The following is an 18,848-nucleotide window of genomic DNA, read 5'->3' on the forward strand; positions in this document are numbered from 1 at the left end:
GGGGGGGGGGGGGAACGTTCTGCAAACTGCTTGAACGTGTCGCGATCTCCGTCTCGCTCCTCCCTGTCGCTATTTACGCAAGGCACGCGCGTTTACGCGCGGCATGCAGTATTGATGTCCGACGGTATGAATCAGCCGTGCAAAATAGACCTCGATAAGCTCAGTAGGCTTGCTGCCAATGTTAAGTCCCATTCAGACGATTACTCAACGCGTTCCTCACGTTATGAGGCAAAAAAGTAGCGTATTAGCGCGCAAAAACGCGCGGTGCAACGTGCGCGGAAATACGGACGGTGAATCCAAAGCGCGCGAAATTGTACACGTTGATAGTAGTGTGGATGCATTGAGAAAAAAAATATCTGAGAAATAGTACTAACAGCGTATTTACTCTTATACTAATATAAAATATTAATACTAATATGAAATACTTTTTTCAAATAAAAAGTACACATTTTCTTAAGAAAATTTACTTTAAGAAACTTACTTTGGGTCCAAATAGGACAAACCATACGTTTGCAAAGACGTACTTTCGATAGCGTTGCAGTGATTCTTGTTTATTATTTATTGAGCGCAATTTGTTTTGTCTCGCTCAAGTTTATCCGTTCACAATGGAAAGAATTTCTGTACGTTTTAGATTTGTATTAATAGTTGTTACCTGAAACTTATCGCATGTGAAATGCTCAAATTTTTATTCAGAGATCTACGTTTTCCAGGTGAATTAAAATATATTCATAATCGCGATTTAACTGAAAAACTCTCATATAACTCTGAATTCAAACCTAAGTACTTACTCAGAGAGTACTTAGAACGCTCACTCGACAAGTTTGATATAATAATTATTAATGTGAGCCTTGAACAGCAGCGACTCAAGTCCCCTGAGTTCTATCATGTTGCAGTTTCTTCGAATCTGCGAGTTGAGCTGGATCTCTCGGCGCAATCGGTTTCCCCGTAATCGGCCGTCGTGAAAACTAGCTGCCCAGGTCGTTTCTTCCTAACACCGCAGCTTCCGACCGTCGTCCGCGAATGCCCCACCATACCGTGCCTCCTTTCCGTTTTTCCTCCTCTCCAGGCCGCTTCACCTCCTCCAGTGGTAGCTCGCTTTCGGTATCGCTTTCTCGCGAACTTCAATGACAATCAGTACCGTCCCGTCGACGTTCATGCACGTCGCCTTGTACGCGCGAATTCGCACCGTTGAACACGTGTCGCACGCGCTCGGTTTCTTAGGTGCTGCCGCGGGCGCGTGAAAAATCGAAGCGAGCACAGGTAGGAAAAAGTGCAAGTCGTCTCGCGAGCGAGAAAAATCGCGCGATGACATTGGGAAAATTCGTTTGGTCGTCGCGCCATGCGCCTGATAGTCTTGGCAATCATACGACGTTGCTTCTAAGGAAGCACGATGAAATGATCGGCGTGTCAGCGTTGCAACTGCAACTGAAAGATTTTGCTGCATCCCGTGAACCGCCGAACGATAGATACCGTAATTACAACTCTGCATCGACGTACGCTCAATGACGTTCGCGTTTCGCATCCATTTGCATAACTTGTTTCGCGTTTCGCAGCACGGCGTGGCCGACGAGATGATAGCGGTAACAATAATAATTCGAGACATGTGCGCAATTGGCACGATAGCTCGGGACAAATTTGCAGATCAAGTCGCTCGCGTTTCTTATCAGGCGCCAATTTCTGGCTCTTTATGTCGAACGCAACGTCGTATGATGTGCAATCAAGAACATCGAAATCAGTCGCAAGGATCAATCGATATCGCGCTTATCGCGATTGTTCGCGAGGAATTTTCATTATTTTCCCAGCCTTCGTGACGTTGCTTTTTCTCGTATAACTTTCTTGTAACATTTTTCTCTTATAGTTCATTTTTTCTCATAGCTATAGCTCGAGATAAAATCACTGAAAGAGTAGTTTCCTCGCGAAGGAAAAAAAAAAAAAAAGAAAAAAATCGCACAGCACAGCAAAGAAGGAATTCTTCCTTGCCTCTTCCTTGACGCGGTTCGCGCAGGATTTGTTCGGTCGTGAACTTTCTCTGGGTGCCGCATTTTTGCGAGCCAAACTCGCCAAACTCGACCTGAAGCTCGAGGTTCAACGTTCCTGAAATAGTGGGTGTGTCGGGTGCTGGGCTGTCTCGCGGACGCGATGGAGACGCGGTGCGCGCAAGTTCCCGAAGAGGAGAACCTGTACCAGGTGTACAATCACGAGAAAGCGACCAGTAACCTCGTTACTCTCGGTAAATACAAGTTTCCCCCGGCTTAGACGACGAGTTAGGCCCGGGGTTCGGTCTCCGATCTGCCTGACTGAAATTATTTCACTGTGCGATTATAATCACAAATGCCAGGCACTTTTCTGTGAGCGCCATCGTGGCCTAACGTCACTCTTTCAAACAATGTCGTAACTGTTTCCTCGTGTAAATAACGATAACAAAATATTCATCTCGAGAGGCTGACACACTTCTGTCAGCCAGCTTTACACACAGAAAAATGCACACTGTAGTCGAATAAATGTTACTTCGATTATTTCATAAATTTATCCACGTATCTGTCATAAGTTTATCACGAGCAACAAATTTATTCAGAATACTTTCGGAATCTTGATAAGTTTGGAACAAATTTTTGCATAGTTATTTTCTGGGACCTTGCGAAAAATATAATCTACGTGATAAACCTGAACACCTTACTTCCTCTCCCTGATCTCATCTTCAAACTTTTGGTCTGTTCTTTTTAGCTGAACTAGTGCAGTAAGTTGAAGTGAAATGAATATACTTTCTCTCGATCTAACTTATCGCACTAGTTTAGCAGTGCAGCTAAAAAGAACAGACCATTTGTGACGACTTGGGCAACGCTTTGACTAGTTTCAGCTATATATGTAAATTCATCGTTTTTGCTTTTTATACGGATCTCTTGTGTAAACAGCGACGTTAGTGCATATATAATCTAGTTGGCAGATAGTCTCGCGACATTTCAGATTAAATAAATGAAACGTGTCGTGACAATATTGCGCGCGCCTCCCAAGGCCACCTGAAGCGGCGACGTATGGCGTCATCGTCAAACAATGTCGTGACACTTCCTTTTTCACATACGCCAGCTCGAAATTAAATAAGTGAGCTCGATTGATCCAATAACGGCGTCAGGTCACTTTCGCTGGAACGTGACTCTCCATCGTGCAACGATATTCGTTAGATCGATGCACTTCGATTGAGACTATTATATTAGAACGTCAGGCTCGCTCGCCGAGGAGATGTGATGGTCTATTAAGCATGATATTATGACTCATTATGTAATACGTATTTAATGGTATATAAAAAAGGAATAGTGGAAAATTTAAGATACACGATGTCCGAAGTAATCTTTTCTGCACTGAGAGAAAAAATATCTGAAAAAAATAAAAAAATTGATTCAATGAGCACACACACTGACGACATATCCACTTAGATCTTCTAGAAATTCTTCTGTTTCAATAAACAATTGCTTTCGTAAAAAACAACGGTGATATTTTTAGGAAAATATATATTTGATGGTTATAGGTGATGATTTTAGGAAAATATATATTTTCTTACTCGAAAGAGAGAGATTCGTTCTTTATATTGTATATATCTCAATTAGTGCAAGTGAATATGTATAGTACTCATCGAATAAATATTTCTTATCTCTTAAATATTTTTTTCCCTCACAGTGTTTATCTTCTGTATATGTATACGTGGTCGTGTACCTCGTACATAGCGGGCGTTTTTGTCTGTTTACATTACAAAAGCGAGAGTCGACATTAACGGTGTGCTACACACAGAAAGCTCTGAAAATAGTAGAGACCCACTTCGATAAATTTAGAAGTGAAATAATAAAAGTAGTCGCGTTACACTCGACTGCTTTTATCATCACGGAGACTCTCTCTTTCCGAAATTAACTCGGATATTGTCGAAAAATTCATTTGATAAATAAATTTGATAAATTTTTGTTTGTTGACTCGTTTGAATATTTTTTTCTTTCATGTTTTTGCATATTTACCTGCACTAAGAGAAATTATCTTATAAAAAATTATCAGGATATTTTTATGTCCGGTTAGGATATCCGATTGAATTTAATCGGATACTTCGTCAAATGATCCGATCAAAACTTTAAAGTATTTCTCATCGAGTGTTTTCTGATTGGATAGAAAAATCGATCGATGTTTGATCGAAAATATTCGTTTGGTGATTTTTTTCACCGGGTAATTTCTCTCTGTGTGCGTTTCAGACACACATAAGACAAATTAATTGATCGATCATTGCGCTTTCAGATGCGCTACTGGCGGACTTGCAGAACACCGTGTCGTCGGAAGGAAATCACGTCGGCGGTAATGCGACTCCCGGTTACGGATCGCTGAATGGTGCACGCACCCACGCGACCACCGTGTACAGATCCTACGACAGTCGAACTTCGCCACTGCCGTCGCAATCGGTATGTTGATTCTCGATCTTGATTAAGACGCTAACTAACGGACTGTAGACTAGCCGACATTAATTGCAAAGAGAAAGTGGTCGCGAAGATCAATTTGTACTTGGGTTCGATCGAAGTGAGGCTCACCGCAAAAGCGACGAGCGCTTCGGACGATAAGAACTTCAACCGAGAGCGTCGAGGTGAGTTTATCGACGAGGTAGGAAATATGCTGAAGAGACCACACTGTAAAGTCACACGTAGGTCGTCAGATGGAGCCAAGTGCTGGTGAATCCCCTGGTCTCGACGACAATCGTTCGATCGTCGAGGTCACGCAGGATTCTCGCGGGTGTTCCATCGAATGTAAACTGCGGCAACGCGAAATAACAACGCGCGTGCCAGAATTGCAATTTCACGTATCTCGCGAGACTCTCGATATCGTGTCGCATCGTGTGAAATAATGAAGAACCATTCAACGGTTGTTCAGACGGCGATTTTGATAAAGTCTGTTCATGTATCAGATGTATGCAGCTTTCTTCTTTTTTCAGCGACAATTTGTTTCTCGCTGCGTTCTTGACAGTGATGTATTTAATTACACGAGTTTCTACGAATTATTCAAAATTAACTTTTTGGCACTGACAACGTTTCGCGATTCCAGTCTACAAAACGTCTCGAAATAGAGCGATCCGACGTCGTGGCCGCGACGACGAAGGAGCGCGACACAAGGGTAATCCGTAAATAAACCCATTCGCCAACGGAGAGTTAATAACTGTCGATACACGATGTCGGGGACCAGATATAACGCGAGTCTGTCGACGACTCTCGATCGTCCGTAGCCGTCTGTCAGGGCCAAACGCGCCGTCTACGTCTGTACCTACGCGATCAAGCGAAATCTAATCTCAAGATCCTGAGACGAATCTCACAAATCGAAGCCGTGGAAAATATCGAATTCCAAACGAACAATTTTACCCTCCATTGCTGTACTTCCAAGGCACGGTAAGGGAGGGGAATTACTCTAGCATTGAATTAATCTGATCATTGTTGTTTTGAAAAATCTTTGGAAATCAAATAGAATTCACCGTTGGAAATAACTGTGACGCAACAGCAAGGGCTAAAATTAGAATCAATATCGTGTCTAAAATTGACTGTTCGTAACATCACTACGGCGCAACGTCGAACGTTCGCGCGGGCAAAACAGATCGTGTATAAGTCGGGAAAGAGTCTCGAGTTACTTGGTTAACATTTATTTTCTCTGGCCGCGAAAACGCGCCACGAGTACCAGTACGTGTTTGAGTGTACAAGAGTCACGCGCACAAAAAAAAATCCAAACTGATCCATTCGCGGCGACATTGAGTTAATAAAGCGAGTATTCTATCGATACACGACCTGCGAATGCGTGAATGATTTGAGAAATCGATTCCTAATTATTGATTTATTCTTCTAACTGCGCGCGAAATAAAAAATTTAGATTAAATTACCCTCCTTACGACATGACTTTTTGACCGTCCATCGTGTTTAAAGATAAGCGCGCGCCGCTTCTTATTTCTTTGAGATATTAAGTATTCTCTTAATGTGAATTACACGGAAAGAAAAGTTTGGTTAGATTAACGAAATTTCTAGTAAAGTATAGACGAACCAGAGACATTCTGATTATAATTATTAAGATTCTGTTCAAATTTAACGAGATTTCTAGTGATTATAACCAAAATTTTGTGGCTCATTTCATCAGTCTTACGTTTTATTGATTCTAACTAATAGAAGTAAAATTTCACCGCAAAATTTGTGTAAAGTCGTTATACGCTGTGCCAAATCCGACTCTCTGCATTTGTGACATTGAAGTTGACGAGTTTCATGAGCCTCGCATGCATGACACTGTTTGTGTTTGCGCGAAATGCATCAATAATTAGAGAGAAAATTATAGTTGCTTTCGGCGTCAACTATATCCTTTTGTGATTTTAGTCACAAAAATAGTTAGGAAAACCATTGTTTTAGTAAGTGTTATTAGAAAGAAGATTCTTCTAATTACTTTTGTGGTTAAAATCGCAAAAAAGTATAGTTGACGCCGCAAGCAACTACAATTTTCTCTCAGCGTGGAAACAGTCGCTATTGTTAACTGATCGTTTCAGCGAGATTTTACTGACTGCAGTGTCACACTTGTAACTGAATCATCAGTTATAAGTGTAGCATTGCAGTGAAGAATACGTTTAATTGTATTTTTGGAGAGGTCGATCTCGTTGTTTATTCGGCGCGGGGAACGAATTCACAGTGTTCAAACAAAAATAAATGACAATTTGTTTCGCGCATTGTTATAAACGTATTTCCGCGCGAACGCATAACAGAGAGACTCATGTATAGATCCGTCGCGTCCTCGACACACGCCGTATGTATCGCGCGTTTGTTTCGTGCGAGTTTTCCACGAGAAACACCTGTTACGTTCCCTGCCGATTCTATCGATCCCCGCTCGGCCTAGGACAGTGCGATCTCAATTATTCATGTTCCCCGACTCGCTGTCGACTCACGGCACACTCGCAAAATTTGCGGCCGAGCCAACTGTTGTGCACTGAGGACAAAGGCGTCTGGTCTTATCTGAGACTATGATTTTAAAGCGAAATAATCAGGAAAATTTTCTTTTTTTTTCTGTTGCGTGTCTAACTTAACGCGCGCGATTTTTCATCCGCTACGCGGTCAATTATATTTACCTGCATCGATTGCTATCGTTTACGTGAATAACGGCGAAGGAGAGCGTTCTTTATGTCGGGTCGACGAACCCCCTGAAAGTTCAGGTAATCGTACCACGACATCGAATGTGGCGCGTACATAGTCTCGTTTATTTATACAACGACCCAGAATGACCTGGGTGTGTTATTCAAATTGTCGAAGCGTTCCAGAGCATCAGGCGCGTTATCATATTTTGTAGTGGACTAACAATCGTCTCCCTTCGGCATACGCTCGCAATGCAATACTTGTAAAGATTTATTCTACTGCTTGATTTCTTTGTTCTTCATAACGTTTTGACTCGGAGAAAATTCAGATCACGCGTAGATAGACAAGGCAGGGAAGAAACCTGTGCGTTTTGCAAGGGTTGATGCGACTGTCGGGACACTGGCACGTTATGACGGTCGAAATTGTCGGTAGCTGTCTACTTTGCGTTTTAATAAATTGCGACCGAATAAATCATGTTGCGCGTGTTACTCTTCGCGAAACATGTTGTTACGGCACCGATCTATCGTCAAGTTTGCTGTCCGCGATTGTCAAGTCTCGGCTGCGGATCACAGGATGCGACGTGATCCAATTTCGCGTAGTCCAAGACCTATTTACGCGATGCCAATTTGGCGAAAGTATTATACGAGCTTATCATGTGAAGTCGGTCGAAAAGTACAGTTCAATTTTCCGTAAATTTTCGATCGTATCTTTTTGTTGATCTGGCAAAAAGGTAGCGACAATATTTGCGTATGAAGTTTCTGTCAACTGGCACTGTAATAGCGTTATGTGGCTATGAAAATAGGTTTTCTGGCTATAATTATTTCATCGTGCTATTATAGTCGCAAACTTTTCTGACTGTTCCATGATTATGGTTAACCTATGTTGAAATCTATAATTAAATGAGGAACACGCCAATGTTCCACTGAGTGGCTTTTCTCGTTCTTGGAGACTTTGCTTGATGCTTCTTGTCTTCGATTCTATTGCGTCAGGGTTATTTCGCGTTTAACTCCGCACATCACAGATTAAACTCCATTTGTAACGTTTTTTATAGTATTGCCGCCGGAGTGCCAAAAATCTCGTCGACGTGGTGAAGGTCGCGGCTGTTAAGCTTTCTCTTTGATGTGAATTTAGCCTGCGTGCGTGAACGATTCCAGACGCCCGCGTTGCAGCTGCAACTGCAGTTCGTTGCATAAACCCTGCTGAATGTGGTAACAACGCCGACACGTGAGCGCAGAGAATCGCGAACGCGCTTATGCGGAACGTATAGATAGTATCGTGCCACGAGGACGCGAAATAGTAGATGCATACATGAAGGAAAAAATGTGTTATTTCTATAAGTGAAGTGACACATGGTGAAATAATTATAATCTTTGGAAAATAATTTTTGTAGCAAGTGTTGCGGTAAAATATGTGTCGGCAACAATAATCTTATGTATGCGCATATATTCTTATTATCTTTTTGTTACTATTTTGTTATTATTTTTTCGTTACACGAAAAACATTGTAGCAAAAATTACAACAAAATTTTTGTAATATTGAATACAGAATTACAGAATTATGACCAAAATTACTATATATTTAAGAATTTTATGCACGTTTGACTTTTCATTACAAAATTGTTATAACAGTTTGAATGTTTCTCATATCGTATATCATCCAATCGGCTATTTTTGTAGTAACTTAAACTACAATTTCAGTATAGCGTAGATTTACAAAAAAGACTGTAAAATATATAATTTTTACTACAATATTCCGTTTAGAACCACAAAAAATATGCGTTATGCCAAGATTGGCTAAGAGTATTTACATGCTATTTTTTCTGTCAATTTGTTGAAAACTCACCGATTACGGAGAGGTGAGAAACAAATATCTCGAGGATGTATCGTGTCGTAGCTTTCGATACAGTTTTCACGAAGTGTGAATCGATTTTAATTTCAAAGCAAAGTATCCGTCGCCGATAAGTACTCGTGACTCATACGGATATGACACATTTTATAAAAAAAAAAAAAAAGGATCTCGTGGAAACTTCCTCGCGCTAATAGTTGTATCGCGGTCGAAATTTCCCGCGAAGCGCCGATATGTCTTGCTGACATGTTTCTGCGGCTTGCCGCGGATATTTTTAGGCTGACAACTCAGCGTGTAACCTAGTTTCCCTTCATCCAGCAGCAGGACGCGTCGTAACACAGCTTTATTGCAATAAAAAAAGAATAGTCATCGCCGGAAATTCGCCGATGAAACAAACTTCGTTTGGAACATTCCCAGAAATTCGACTGCAATTTGTTTATCAGATAGCCCGCTTCGATCGCCGCCTTGAAATGAATTATGCACCATTTACGATCCTCTTTGAGGCCTTGTAAAGCTCCCAATTTATGGTCACAAGTGGCTGGGACTCACGTTTGGCCGTCGATAAGCTCCTGACGTCAAGTATTAAATTTAATTTCGGTAAACAAGACACTTCGCGCGACTCCGTGCGCGAACTCGCGATTTCGCAATCGGGTTGCCTTCGATTTTTTAATTAATAAGATATATTTATAACATACACGTACATGGCTGAAAATAATTCTGTATAAATATTATTAAAAAAAAAATTGAATAGTCTTGTTATTTAATTGTATCATCCATGGAAAAAAAGAGTTAATTGGATTAACCAAATATCTGATGAAATATGAACAAACTAGAATTCCGATTGAAGTTAACAAGATTCTAGTTAATCAAGTAAAATTCCTGGTTAACCAAAATTTTGTTGACTTTAATAGGATTCTGATAACTTCAGCAGGAATGCCGATTCGTTCATATTTCACTAGTAAATATTTCATATTTTGTTGAACCGACTAAATTTGTTTTTCGTATCGTACATACGCGAAATCGCGACAAGCACAATTTACATTGTTCTAATCGCCAAGTTGATGTTACCGATCTGCGAGTATCTTCTGTATACGTTTGACAACTAAAATTGTTTGTTTAATATTTATCAATTAACTTTAGGCACCAATTCTGATCGCGTGCTTATATTTATTCCGACCCGTCGCTTAAAAGCGATTTAAAATTGACCTTCGTAACTAAAAGCGCACATCGTCCTCCTCGTCCTGAGACACGACGGCGTTCTGCACGCGCCACATAATTATTCTAGTGACATCACGGTTCTAAATAATAATGCACTCTGCGACAACTTGGCAGGCCATCGCTTTTGTCGATTAACAAGCCAAAAACGCCTTTGGAGAGCGGAAAATTGTCGCAGCTGTTCGTTCGAGTTTCTCGTACATTGTCCATTCATCGGGAGTCAGTCGCATTAATTTGTTTTTTTAGTTGCTTTGCGATGTGTCTCGCTGTTCTTGTCGAATATTATGATATGATTTTCTTTTGCCATGTCACGTTATGTTTTCCATCGCTGAATCACTATAATTGTTGGCCGGCAATAGAGACCGTGCGATTCACAATGCAATTAACCATCATCGCGGGCACTCGCGAATGTTGTAGCCTACTTACCAGAACCGCGAGGCGATAGAGGAGACCATTGGTAAGGCCGGAAGCGCGTCTTACACCCAAGCCAGCACCGGAAGCAAGATGCCCTCCCTCAATAACAATCTTTCCGAGTTGGACACTCTCCTGCAAGACCTCAGCAACGCGCGCTATAACACCCATTATCAAGAAAGAGGTCAGATCCAATACTTGGATTCTCAACCAGCGTTACGGAGAGTTACTCTCCGACGCTTGATTCTCAAGTCTCGGAAGCGACGATTTTTGTCGCATTTAAACGCTTTTCTCTTTTACTGATGATTATAGATAGCCGCGTATCTACCACAGGGATGAACGGGGGTGCGACTAGCCCCATGCTCCGTTCCCCGAGTAGCTTGTCAGCCTCCCGACCCACCGTTGATTCATTGCTCGAAGAGCTAAGCACCGCCGTGCCTAACGGGTGAGCTTTCTGTGTTTGCGCGAGCAACAATTAACCCCACGACAGCATAAAAATTCATGATCATGCACTGAGAAAATAAAGTTTATTTGAAAATTTATTTGCGGAATATATAAGGTTTATTCATGGGAATAAACTCTATTTTTTTTCACAAATAAACTTTATTTAGAAGTAAACTTTATTTTACAAAAATAAACTTCATATGCCGTAAGTAAATTTTTAAAGATTTTTCCTCAGTGTGAGCTATAAAACACCTCGGAATCGATCATCCGCGTGACCTCGGTGAGTTTCGGGGATTTCAACGTGTCAAGGGCAGATTAGTGTATGAAAATAGACAGGATTCGCTCACGACGACGCGCGGACAATTGCGTGCTTTTCTTTTCATTGATAATTTCCTCAGAGAGGAACCGACTCACCAGAGTTCACGGAATCTCGGTTCTATGGTGAGAATTTCGCGTACGGTAAAACGAAGTTGCCCTCCCCGAACAGAGACTACCCCGCTGACGGAAGGGTGAAGGTCACTATACAAGAGACGTCCACGGAGTTACAGCCGGTCTATGACGGTTATCCGTCCAGTCAGCACGGATCGCTGAATCGAAGCGAGGTTCAAAGAAGTTACCCTAATGGTCATACCGCGAGTAACGCTACCAAGGAGCTGGACGACCTAATGGCTTCGCTTTCTGAATTCAAGGTACATCATATTCAAGGACACGTAATCGTATAACGCGATCGACCCTTGCAGAACCGCTGTTGTGAATCGTATTTTGGAAGGTTTGTTTGGAGAAAACCGCTGTTCCTCAAGGGTTGAACAACTTTTTTAGTACACATATTGGTGTTTGGTTTTCTGTTTAATATTGTGCTGAAAAGGTCAACATATATGCCATTCCTTGATGCTTTTTGTTGCCTCCCGCATTGTGTGTATAACTAGTTGCGAGGATAACATCTAGCAATTTACATACTAAAAAAATCACACGTAGCAAGGACGACAGATCACAGGACGAGTCTACAAAATTGTTGTCCGTCAACTGAATCCAGGAAGAACTTGGATGAAAGATAACGTCTCCGTTTTCGAGCGAGCTATTTCCCGTTCCCTGTGTACGTTCTATGTATACATGTACAACGCGTATATTTCTCGCGTTTGGTCATTATCAGCGAACACAGGTACACAGGTCCTGACTTGTCCCAGTCCGTTTGCCTGATCGGTCCATCCAGGTTGATTTACCGCGGAATCGGAAAACACCGAGCGTTAAAAGCACTCCTGCCCATTCTTGGCTCCCCACGTTACGAAAATAACCACCTCACCGCCGCCGCCGTTGCTGCCGAGAAAATGGAGACTACAAATCGCCACGCGACTCCCCCGTCCCCTCACGGCGTCTCCTTTGCTCCTCGTCGCCCACCGATTTTCCGGCGGGAGAGGGATGGACCGGAGGAACGAAGTCAAGTCGAGGTGGGGTACCACCACGGTGGCGTGTGATCTGCCGAAACACTCGGAGCTTTCGGCCAGTCTGCAAGCTCGCCCGTGGCGATCGACATCTCCTCACATCTCGTGGGTTTCTTTTGCATTCCTCCTTTCATTCAGCATCCGTAAAAGTACCCGCACCTTGACATCCTGACCCTGCTTTTCTCTCTCTCTCTCTCTCTCTCTCTCTCTCTCTTTCTTTCACCTTGCCCGTCAAATCGTCTCGCTCTCCAGCCTTGACACTTTTCATACGCAACCACCACGTGCACGTACACGCGTTTCCACTTTAGACTTTCGTACAGAGGGATTGACACAATCTCGTAGAGCTTTTCCAGGCTTCGTACTGGCTTCGATACCGACTGTGACCCACCGAGAAATTGAGACCGTCGATTTTGAAGTCAAAGAAACGCATATTTTCCCACAACTTTTCGGTCACAATTTCTCGGGGCAAACAGTGGAGGGATAGGACACTCCTGATTTTACGCTCGAATCCTACGGAAACGTGTCGTTGCAGATCAACAGCGGCACCCATCAGCACCAGACGGTGACCGACTCCCCGTACGCGAAACCCAACAAAGCTACCAAGAGCTCGCAGAGTCCGCTGCCGGCCGAGGGCACGCAGCAGACCCGCGTCCACATCACCGAGACTCACACGACTCATCATTATCAGCCGCAGCACGGAGAAAGCCATCACACCACCCAGACCGTTACGCATATCAAACAGAACCAGTTGGATTCTATGCTCGGCAACCTCCAGGCCGACATGAGCCGCCAAGGAGTCAACACAACTCAGAAGGGATGTTGCAGCGCTTGCGAGAAGCCTATTGTGGGCCAGGTAGCCGCGCGACCGATTTCCGATTGCTCGGATCATAGCTCGACGAAATGTCTTCCGCTCTCTCATCTTTCTGACTCGATAACGTTTTCACTGTACAGGTGATAACAGCTCTAGGCAAGACGTGGCATCCGGAACACTTTACGTGCACTCATTGCAATCAAGAGCTGGGCACACGCAACTTCTTCGAGAGAGAGGGTCACCCTTATTGTGAAACGGACTATCATAACTTGTTCTCACCTCGCTGCGCCTACTGCAACGGGCCGATTCTCGATGTAAGAGGACGGTTATCCTCGGGAAAAAGAATATAGATTGTATTAATAGTGGATTTCATCGACATGATCGTCGTTCCAACGAACGTTGAGGACAGTAATAAAAGAGAACTGCAGACTGGAAAAGACTCCTTCGCACACCTATACTAATTTCCCATCCGTTGACATTTCCAAGACACCTGGACGAAACGCATAAAATGAACTCGACTGGAGCTGTTTGCGCACAAATACTATCCGGACTAGTACTTGCTGAAAAATAATACTGATCTATACTCTTTTTCCGGGCTTTTATGCCAGCTGTTCCTGAATACCCTACATCGCATCCATTATCCGCTCGTTACGCGAACTTTGCTTTCAGAAATGCGTGACCGCCTTGGAGAAGACGTGGCACACCGAGCATTTCTTCTGTGCTCAGTGCGGCAAGCAGTTCGGCGAGGAGGGCTTCCACGAGCGGGACGGCAAGCCTTATTGCCGCGAGGACTACTTCGACATGTTCGCGCCTAAGTGTGGCGGTTGCAATCGAGCCATCATGGAAAACTATATATCCGCGTTGAACAGTCAATGGCATCCGGACTGCTTCGTCTGCAGGGTAGGTTTCGGGCTTAACCGTGACTCGTCGAAACTCATCGTCAAGTTTTACTTTCAGCTCTACGAAAATCATCGACGTTCTTCCCCTCTTTCTCTCCCGCGTTCGTAGCATTCTAAAAATCCCTCGCGGGACGAGAGACGCGAGAAGCACCGTTCCAGTCAGACGCTCTATAAACTTTGACAATTGCAGGATTGCAAGAAACCGGTCTCCGGAAAGTCCTTTTATGCGATGGAGGGCCAGCCGGTGTGCCCGAAATGCGTCGGGGTGGACGACGATGAGGAAGAAGAGGAGCAGGAGGCGTAAGGACTCTCCGGTCGACCTGTCGCCTCAGTCTACGCGTCTCCCGCGCCCAATGTCCGAATGTCTTACTTACTGTTCTCCAGTCTCCGACCCCCGCACAATGTTGCCCTCTGTATATGCCCTCCGGCTCTATGAATGCGGAGCCATCCCCGTGACTTTCCCAGGTGACAGGTGATTTTTAGCCGGCGCCGCTGGGGAAGACCAAGGCGAGAACGACATCGATTGCGATGCGAGTAGCATCGTCGCATTGTTCCCGCGCCTCGCAAACGCACCTTTTACACACATACACTCACACACATTTCTCAGAACATACTCCCGATAAAACAAACTCTCGATTCAAGCTATAAGTTCCTTATATGTTCCCGAGTTCGCGCCTCGACATCGCCGTCGAGCTCTTGATAACGGATAGGAATTTTCTATCGAGCCGTGCGGATGTTGTTAGTATTGTATGTGAAGTAAAGAAATAAACCCCCACCCCCCCCCCCCCCCCAAAAAAAAAGAATAAAACCCCAAAACAAGAAAACACGACACGGAGTCGGCTGTTGTACGCACACAGCGAGACAGACACACGTGCGTGTCGCGTCAACAAGTGCGACAAAGGGCCGAGCCGAATGCGACGAACGGCACTCATTGTCGTAAATGAATGTTTACATTTCTTAGGTCGTTCTAGCGACAGCGGATTGGCATCGACAAGTCCCTGCTCAGAAAACAATATAGTGAAAGCAATTGATTTTCCCATTAGTAATGGGAGAGTATTTTGAGTCAATTGTGAGGCGAGTCAGGAATTTTCTACGCGCGTATATACATATGATAAAAAGTGCATACAGGATGCGTTCAAAGAAATTTATATGCCAATATATTGTCTTTTTTTACGTGTGTGATTTATGTGCTTAATATTCCACAGTTGTAAGAAAAGTCGAAACAGCATAATTATTTAATATTGAATATTCAATCGATTTAAATTCTCAAGGTGAAAGTGCAGGACGCACTATCTCGTGATTAAGACCAATATATATAAATGTCGTGTTCCTTTCCTGAAAAATTTAATTATGAAAATTTCATGAACTAAAAGCGCTGGTTGTATTCTTTTGTAGTAACAGTAGTATCATTTTGTTAAGCCAACAGTATATTTGTATGTATTTCTTTGAAGATTCTTGATAAATTTGTGTACAACTTCAATATGACAACAAAGCATGTGTAATATTTATATGTAGTATATTTATTTTTGTCAAACGAAGAGATAGAGAGAAAATATTTCTTTTTTATAAAATTTATGGAACTCTGTTGAGAAAACATTTTATCATGCAATTTTTTACGTAAATTTACTAAATTTATCTCGATGTTTTTTTTTTGCAGGATTGTAGACAGAAGTTTCAGGGAGGCTCCTTCTTTGATCACGAGGGATTACCGTATTGCGAGACGCATTATCACGCCAAGAGAGGATCGTTGTGCGCAGGATGTCACAAACCAATCACTGGTGAGTATAAGACTTTTTTGAAATTTCAAGCCCTCAGATGACATGTTGTTTTTTCACGTTGTAGGTCGCTGTATAACGGCCATGTTTCGCAAATTCCATCCTGAGCACTTCGTGTGCGCGTTTTGCTTGAAGCAACTGAACAAGGGTACTTTCAAGGAACAAAACGACAAACCATACTGCCATGGCTGTTTCGACAAACTCTTCGGATAAATATGTCATATACGGATTATATCTTGTAATATAAGGACGGAGAGCGGAAGAGTTATTTCGCTCTCGGTGACACGGTTTTGCTAGTTTTGACGGAATACGCATGCTGCGGTATACACTTGCTTTGACTGTCTATGTAAAAGCGCGAAATGAGACTCGTTCGCCGAGTTACGGCCTTCTAGGATTTCCATTTTTTACATAAATGAAGATATTGACTTTTGAATAGTGCAATTGTGGAGGAAGATCGTGCATGGAATTTTAAGTGTTAACAACGTTTTAAGTGTCATCGTGTGTGACAGGACTGAAAGTTATACAGGATGTCCCGTTATCATCACCATTTTTAACGAGATTTTTTTAACAATTTTCGAGTCAATTTTTTTTCTACAAGGAATAGATACGAAGGAACACTCTGTATAATCTTTATAATGTTCCCTGGGTCTTTGTAATAACCTTACATGGTAAGTCGTGTTTCTTAAACCGCTCTGTTTGAGCTCATCATGCCGTTTAAGAATTAACGAAAAGGGTGCTATGTAGTAGTTTATCGTTACTAATAATGCGTATATCTATAGTATATATCAATAGATATACATATATGATGTAATCGCGTTCGAGCAAATATTTGCACAACAATATTAGTCTCCAAATATTTCGGATGAAAGCTTCTTCTTCCCGCGCGCGCGTTAGATATATTTCATATATTTATAAAAATATTTATACAGAACAGAGCGCGCGAAGTGGCCTGGGATTTAACGAACTTGACCGCACAAATAACAATATAAATTTACATACGTCTGATCATCGAATTACGTAATGCCTTGCGGAGAAGAACAAACAATCGGGTAAATTATGAAAGTTGTACGGATTAAATTGATCGGTGTATAAAGCGACGTACTCTTCAATGCAAAGTCAGATAGGTAAAGTGAGAGATAAACCATTCTTTTGTTTATTTGGCATTTTGTTACAAAATAAAGATCAGCTCACCGACTTCACGTATACACACATGTTAACAATAAACTTCTAAAATAGAACGTGGATGTGTATACAAGGGATATTCATTGATTACGAAAGAAAAATGAAACTACGTATATTTGCCTTATAGTTCCTGATTGTGTGTGACGGGTAATATATATTATACATATATATATATCTATTGAAAGAAATCCACGCATTCGCAGGTATATATACAAAAATATATAGAATCTTACAATAAAGATACAAATTTTGCCAATCGTTCACTTCGTATTACGAGCAGCTTAATATGTTACATACGAACACCAATAGTACATGCTGCTATAGTTTGTGCTACCAAAGACTACTTCCCGGCATTGATAGAAAGAAACAAAAAAATGACACAATAATCTCTCATGTCTTTATCGAATCTTACCTTGTTATTATAGTTAGAGATAAAGATATCTCGTCGATTAACAATTTTTGATGTCTTTGTAGATAGTTAAAATAAATTTTTCAAACAGAACTAACATACTCTATGCGAGATAAATATAATACATATAATAAAAATATAATTTAAATATCTTCCTATCAATATGAACGCGATATTTATATATATCTTTAACTTATGTCGGATAAATGATAAACTATACAAAAAGCGTTGCTTTTATATTCTTTCTTTTTTATAATTTTCCGTTTCTCTTTGAAGGAATCTAACCGAATGTGCATGGTGCATTATAACGCGGCAGCTGTGCACTACTTTCTGCGCTATGGAATCTCCCTCTCGTATCACAGACGCAACGATTCGGTATCGGTTGCCTGTTCCTGCGCGCAATTCGTCGTTTTCTTGAGAACTGTCAGGCAAGCGCGGGAAATAAGTCTCTGAAGTTCTCTTGCCAAAAGTCGTTGAAATAAGAGTAACGGCAATGCGAGTCTACGGACGGGGAGTCGTGCGACTCGTAGCCGCAATCCGTGCTGCTGATACTATCCATTTGCGGGACGACACAGGAATCCGTGTCCGAGTTGATGCTCGCGGGCGACATGGTGTCGGTGCGGCAAGTGTACGCCGGGGAGAACTGCGTGGAGTAACCACGAAGCGGCGGTGGTTTTAGATACTTGATATCGGTGGTAACTTCAGCGACGGTGTCGTGTGTCACGTTGTGGACAACAGTGCCGTCCATATCGTGGCACACTATGTCGTCGTCCGTGCTGATCTCTTGCACACATTCCTGAATGCCGATGTCGGCGTCCTCTTGCCCCGGATAAATGATCGTAATCGAATTCGTAGCCTCATCGTATGTGCCATAAAAGGTAGTTTCTAAGTCATGCGCCACCTCGGATTCCTGCTTGATTTCGACTTCGGTCTTAATCGCCAACGACGGCGTCGTTTGGCCAGTCGTCGCGTTGGTCATGACGCCTTGCGCGTCGCTCCTTGTACTACAGACCACAGGATGATAATTGGATAAGCTGGAATCCGCGGTTAGGTAGGATGCATCACCTACGCTTCCACTAGCTCGATTGGCTTCCACATTTTCTGATGTCTGCCCCACCACTGTTTCTGGATGGCTAGATTTTTCATCGGAATCATCCTTGATGGACACCTGAGCAGAACGTGGTTGACGGATCATTAAGGTGGGAACGACTGAATCGTGCGAGGACGCGAGATTGTAAAGGAAATGAATGGAATGTTCGAATTTTATGTACATATATATATATATATATATATATATATATATATA

At 42.5% G+C, this 18,848-nt stretch overlaps 2 protein-coding genes across 9 annotated transcripts in view; one reads left to right on the top strand and one right to left on the bottom strand.

The window, feature by feature from the left end:
* The window catches only part of LOC116842616 (leupaxin), a 25,878-nt gene extending 8,243 nt beyond the window's left edge, over positions 1-17,635 (top strand). For 6 of the 8 annotated variants that reach the window (XM_032812052.1, XM_032812045.1, XM_032812046.1 and 3 more), the window contains 9 exons: positions 4,273-4,433; positions 10,590-10,767; positions 10,896-11,028; positions 11,515-11,716; positions 12,999-13,319; positions 13,418-13,591; positions 13,947-14,177; positions 15,834-15,954; positions 16,019-17,635. In XM_032812052.1, coding sequence (XP_032667943.1) covers positions 4,273-4,433; positions 10,590-10,767; positions 10,896-11,028; positions 11,515-11,716; positions 12,999-13,319; positions 13,418-13,591; positions 13,947-14,177; positions 15,834-15,954; positions 16,019-16,164 — 1,667 coding nt within the window. In that variant the 3' untranslated portion in view covers positions 16,165-17,635. Of the gene's footprint in view, positions 1-1,119; positions 1,261-1,875; positions 2,231-4,272; positions 4,434-10,589; positions 10,768-10,895; positions 11,029-11,514; positions 11,717-12,998; positions 13,320-13,417; positions 13,592-13,946; positions 14,178-14,366; positions 14,477-15,833; positions 15,955-16,018 lie in introns of those variants that run through there. The other 2 variants (XM_032812047.1, XM_032812053.1) reach the window with 2 other exon arrangements.
* LOC116842625 overlaps positions 17,082-18,848 on the bottom strand; it is a 4,557-nt gene continuing 2,790 nt past the window's right edge. The window contains 1 exon segment of the mRNA XM_032812071.1: positions 17,082-18,710. Coding sequence (XP_032667962.1) covers positions 17,967-18,710 — 744 coding nt within the window. The 3' untranslated portion in view covers positions 17,082-17,966.

This window comes from Odontomachus brunneus, unplaced genomic scaffold, assembly GCF_010583005.1.
Source record: "Odontomachus brunneus isolate Ranch 3 - 2012 unplaced genomic scaffold, Obru_v1 Obru_scaffold_026, whole genome shotgun sequence".
NCBI classification, from domain to species: Eukaryota; Metazoa; Arthropoda; class Insecta; order Hymenoptera; family Formicidae; genus Odontomachus; species Odontomachus brunneus.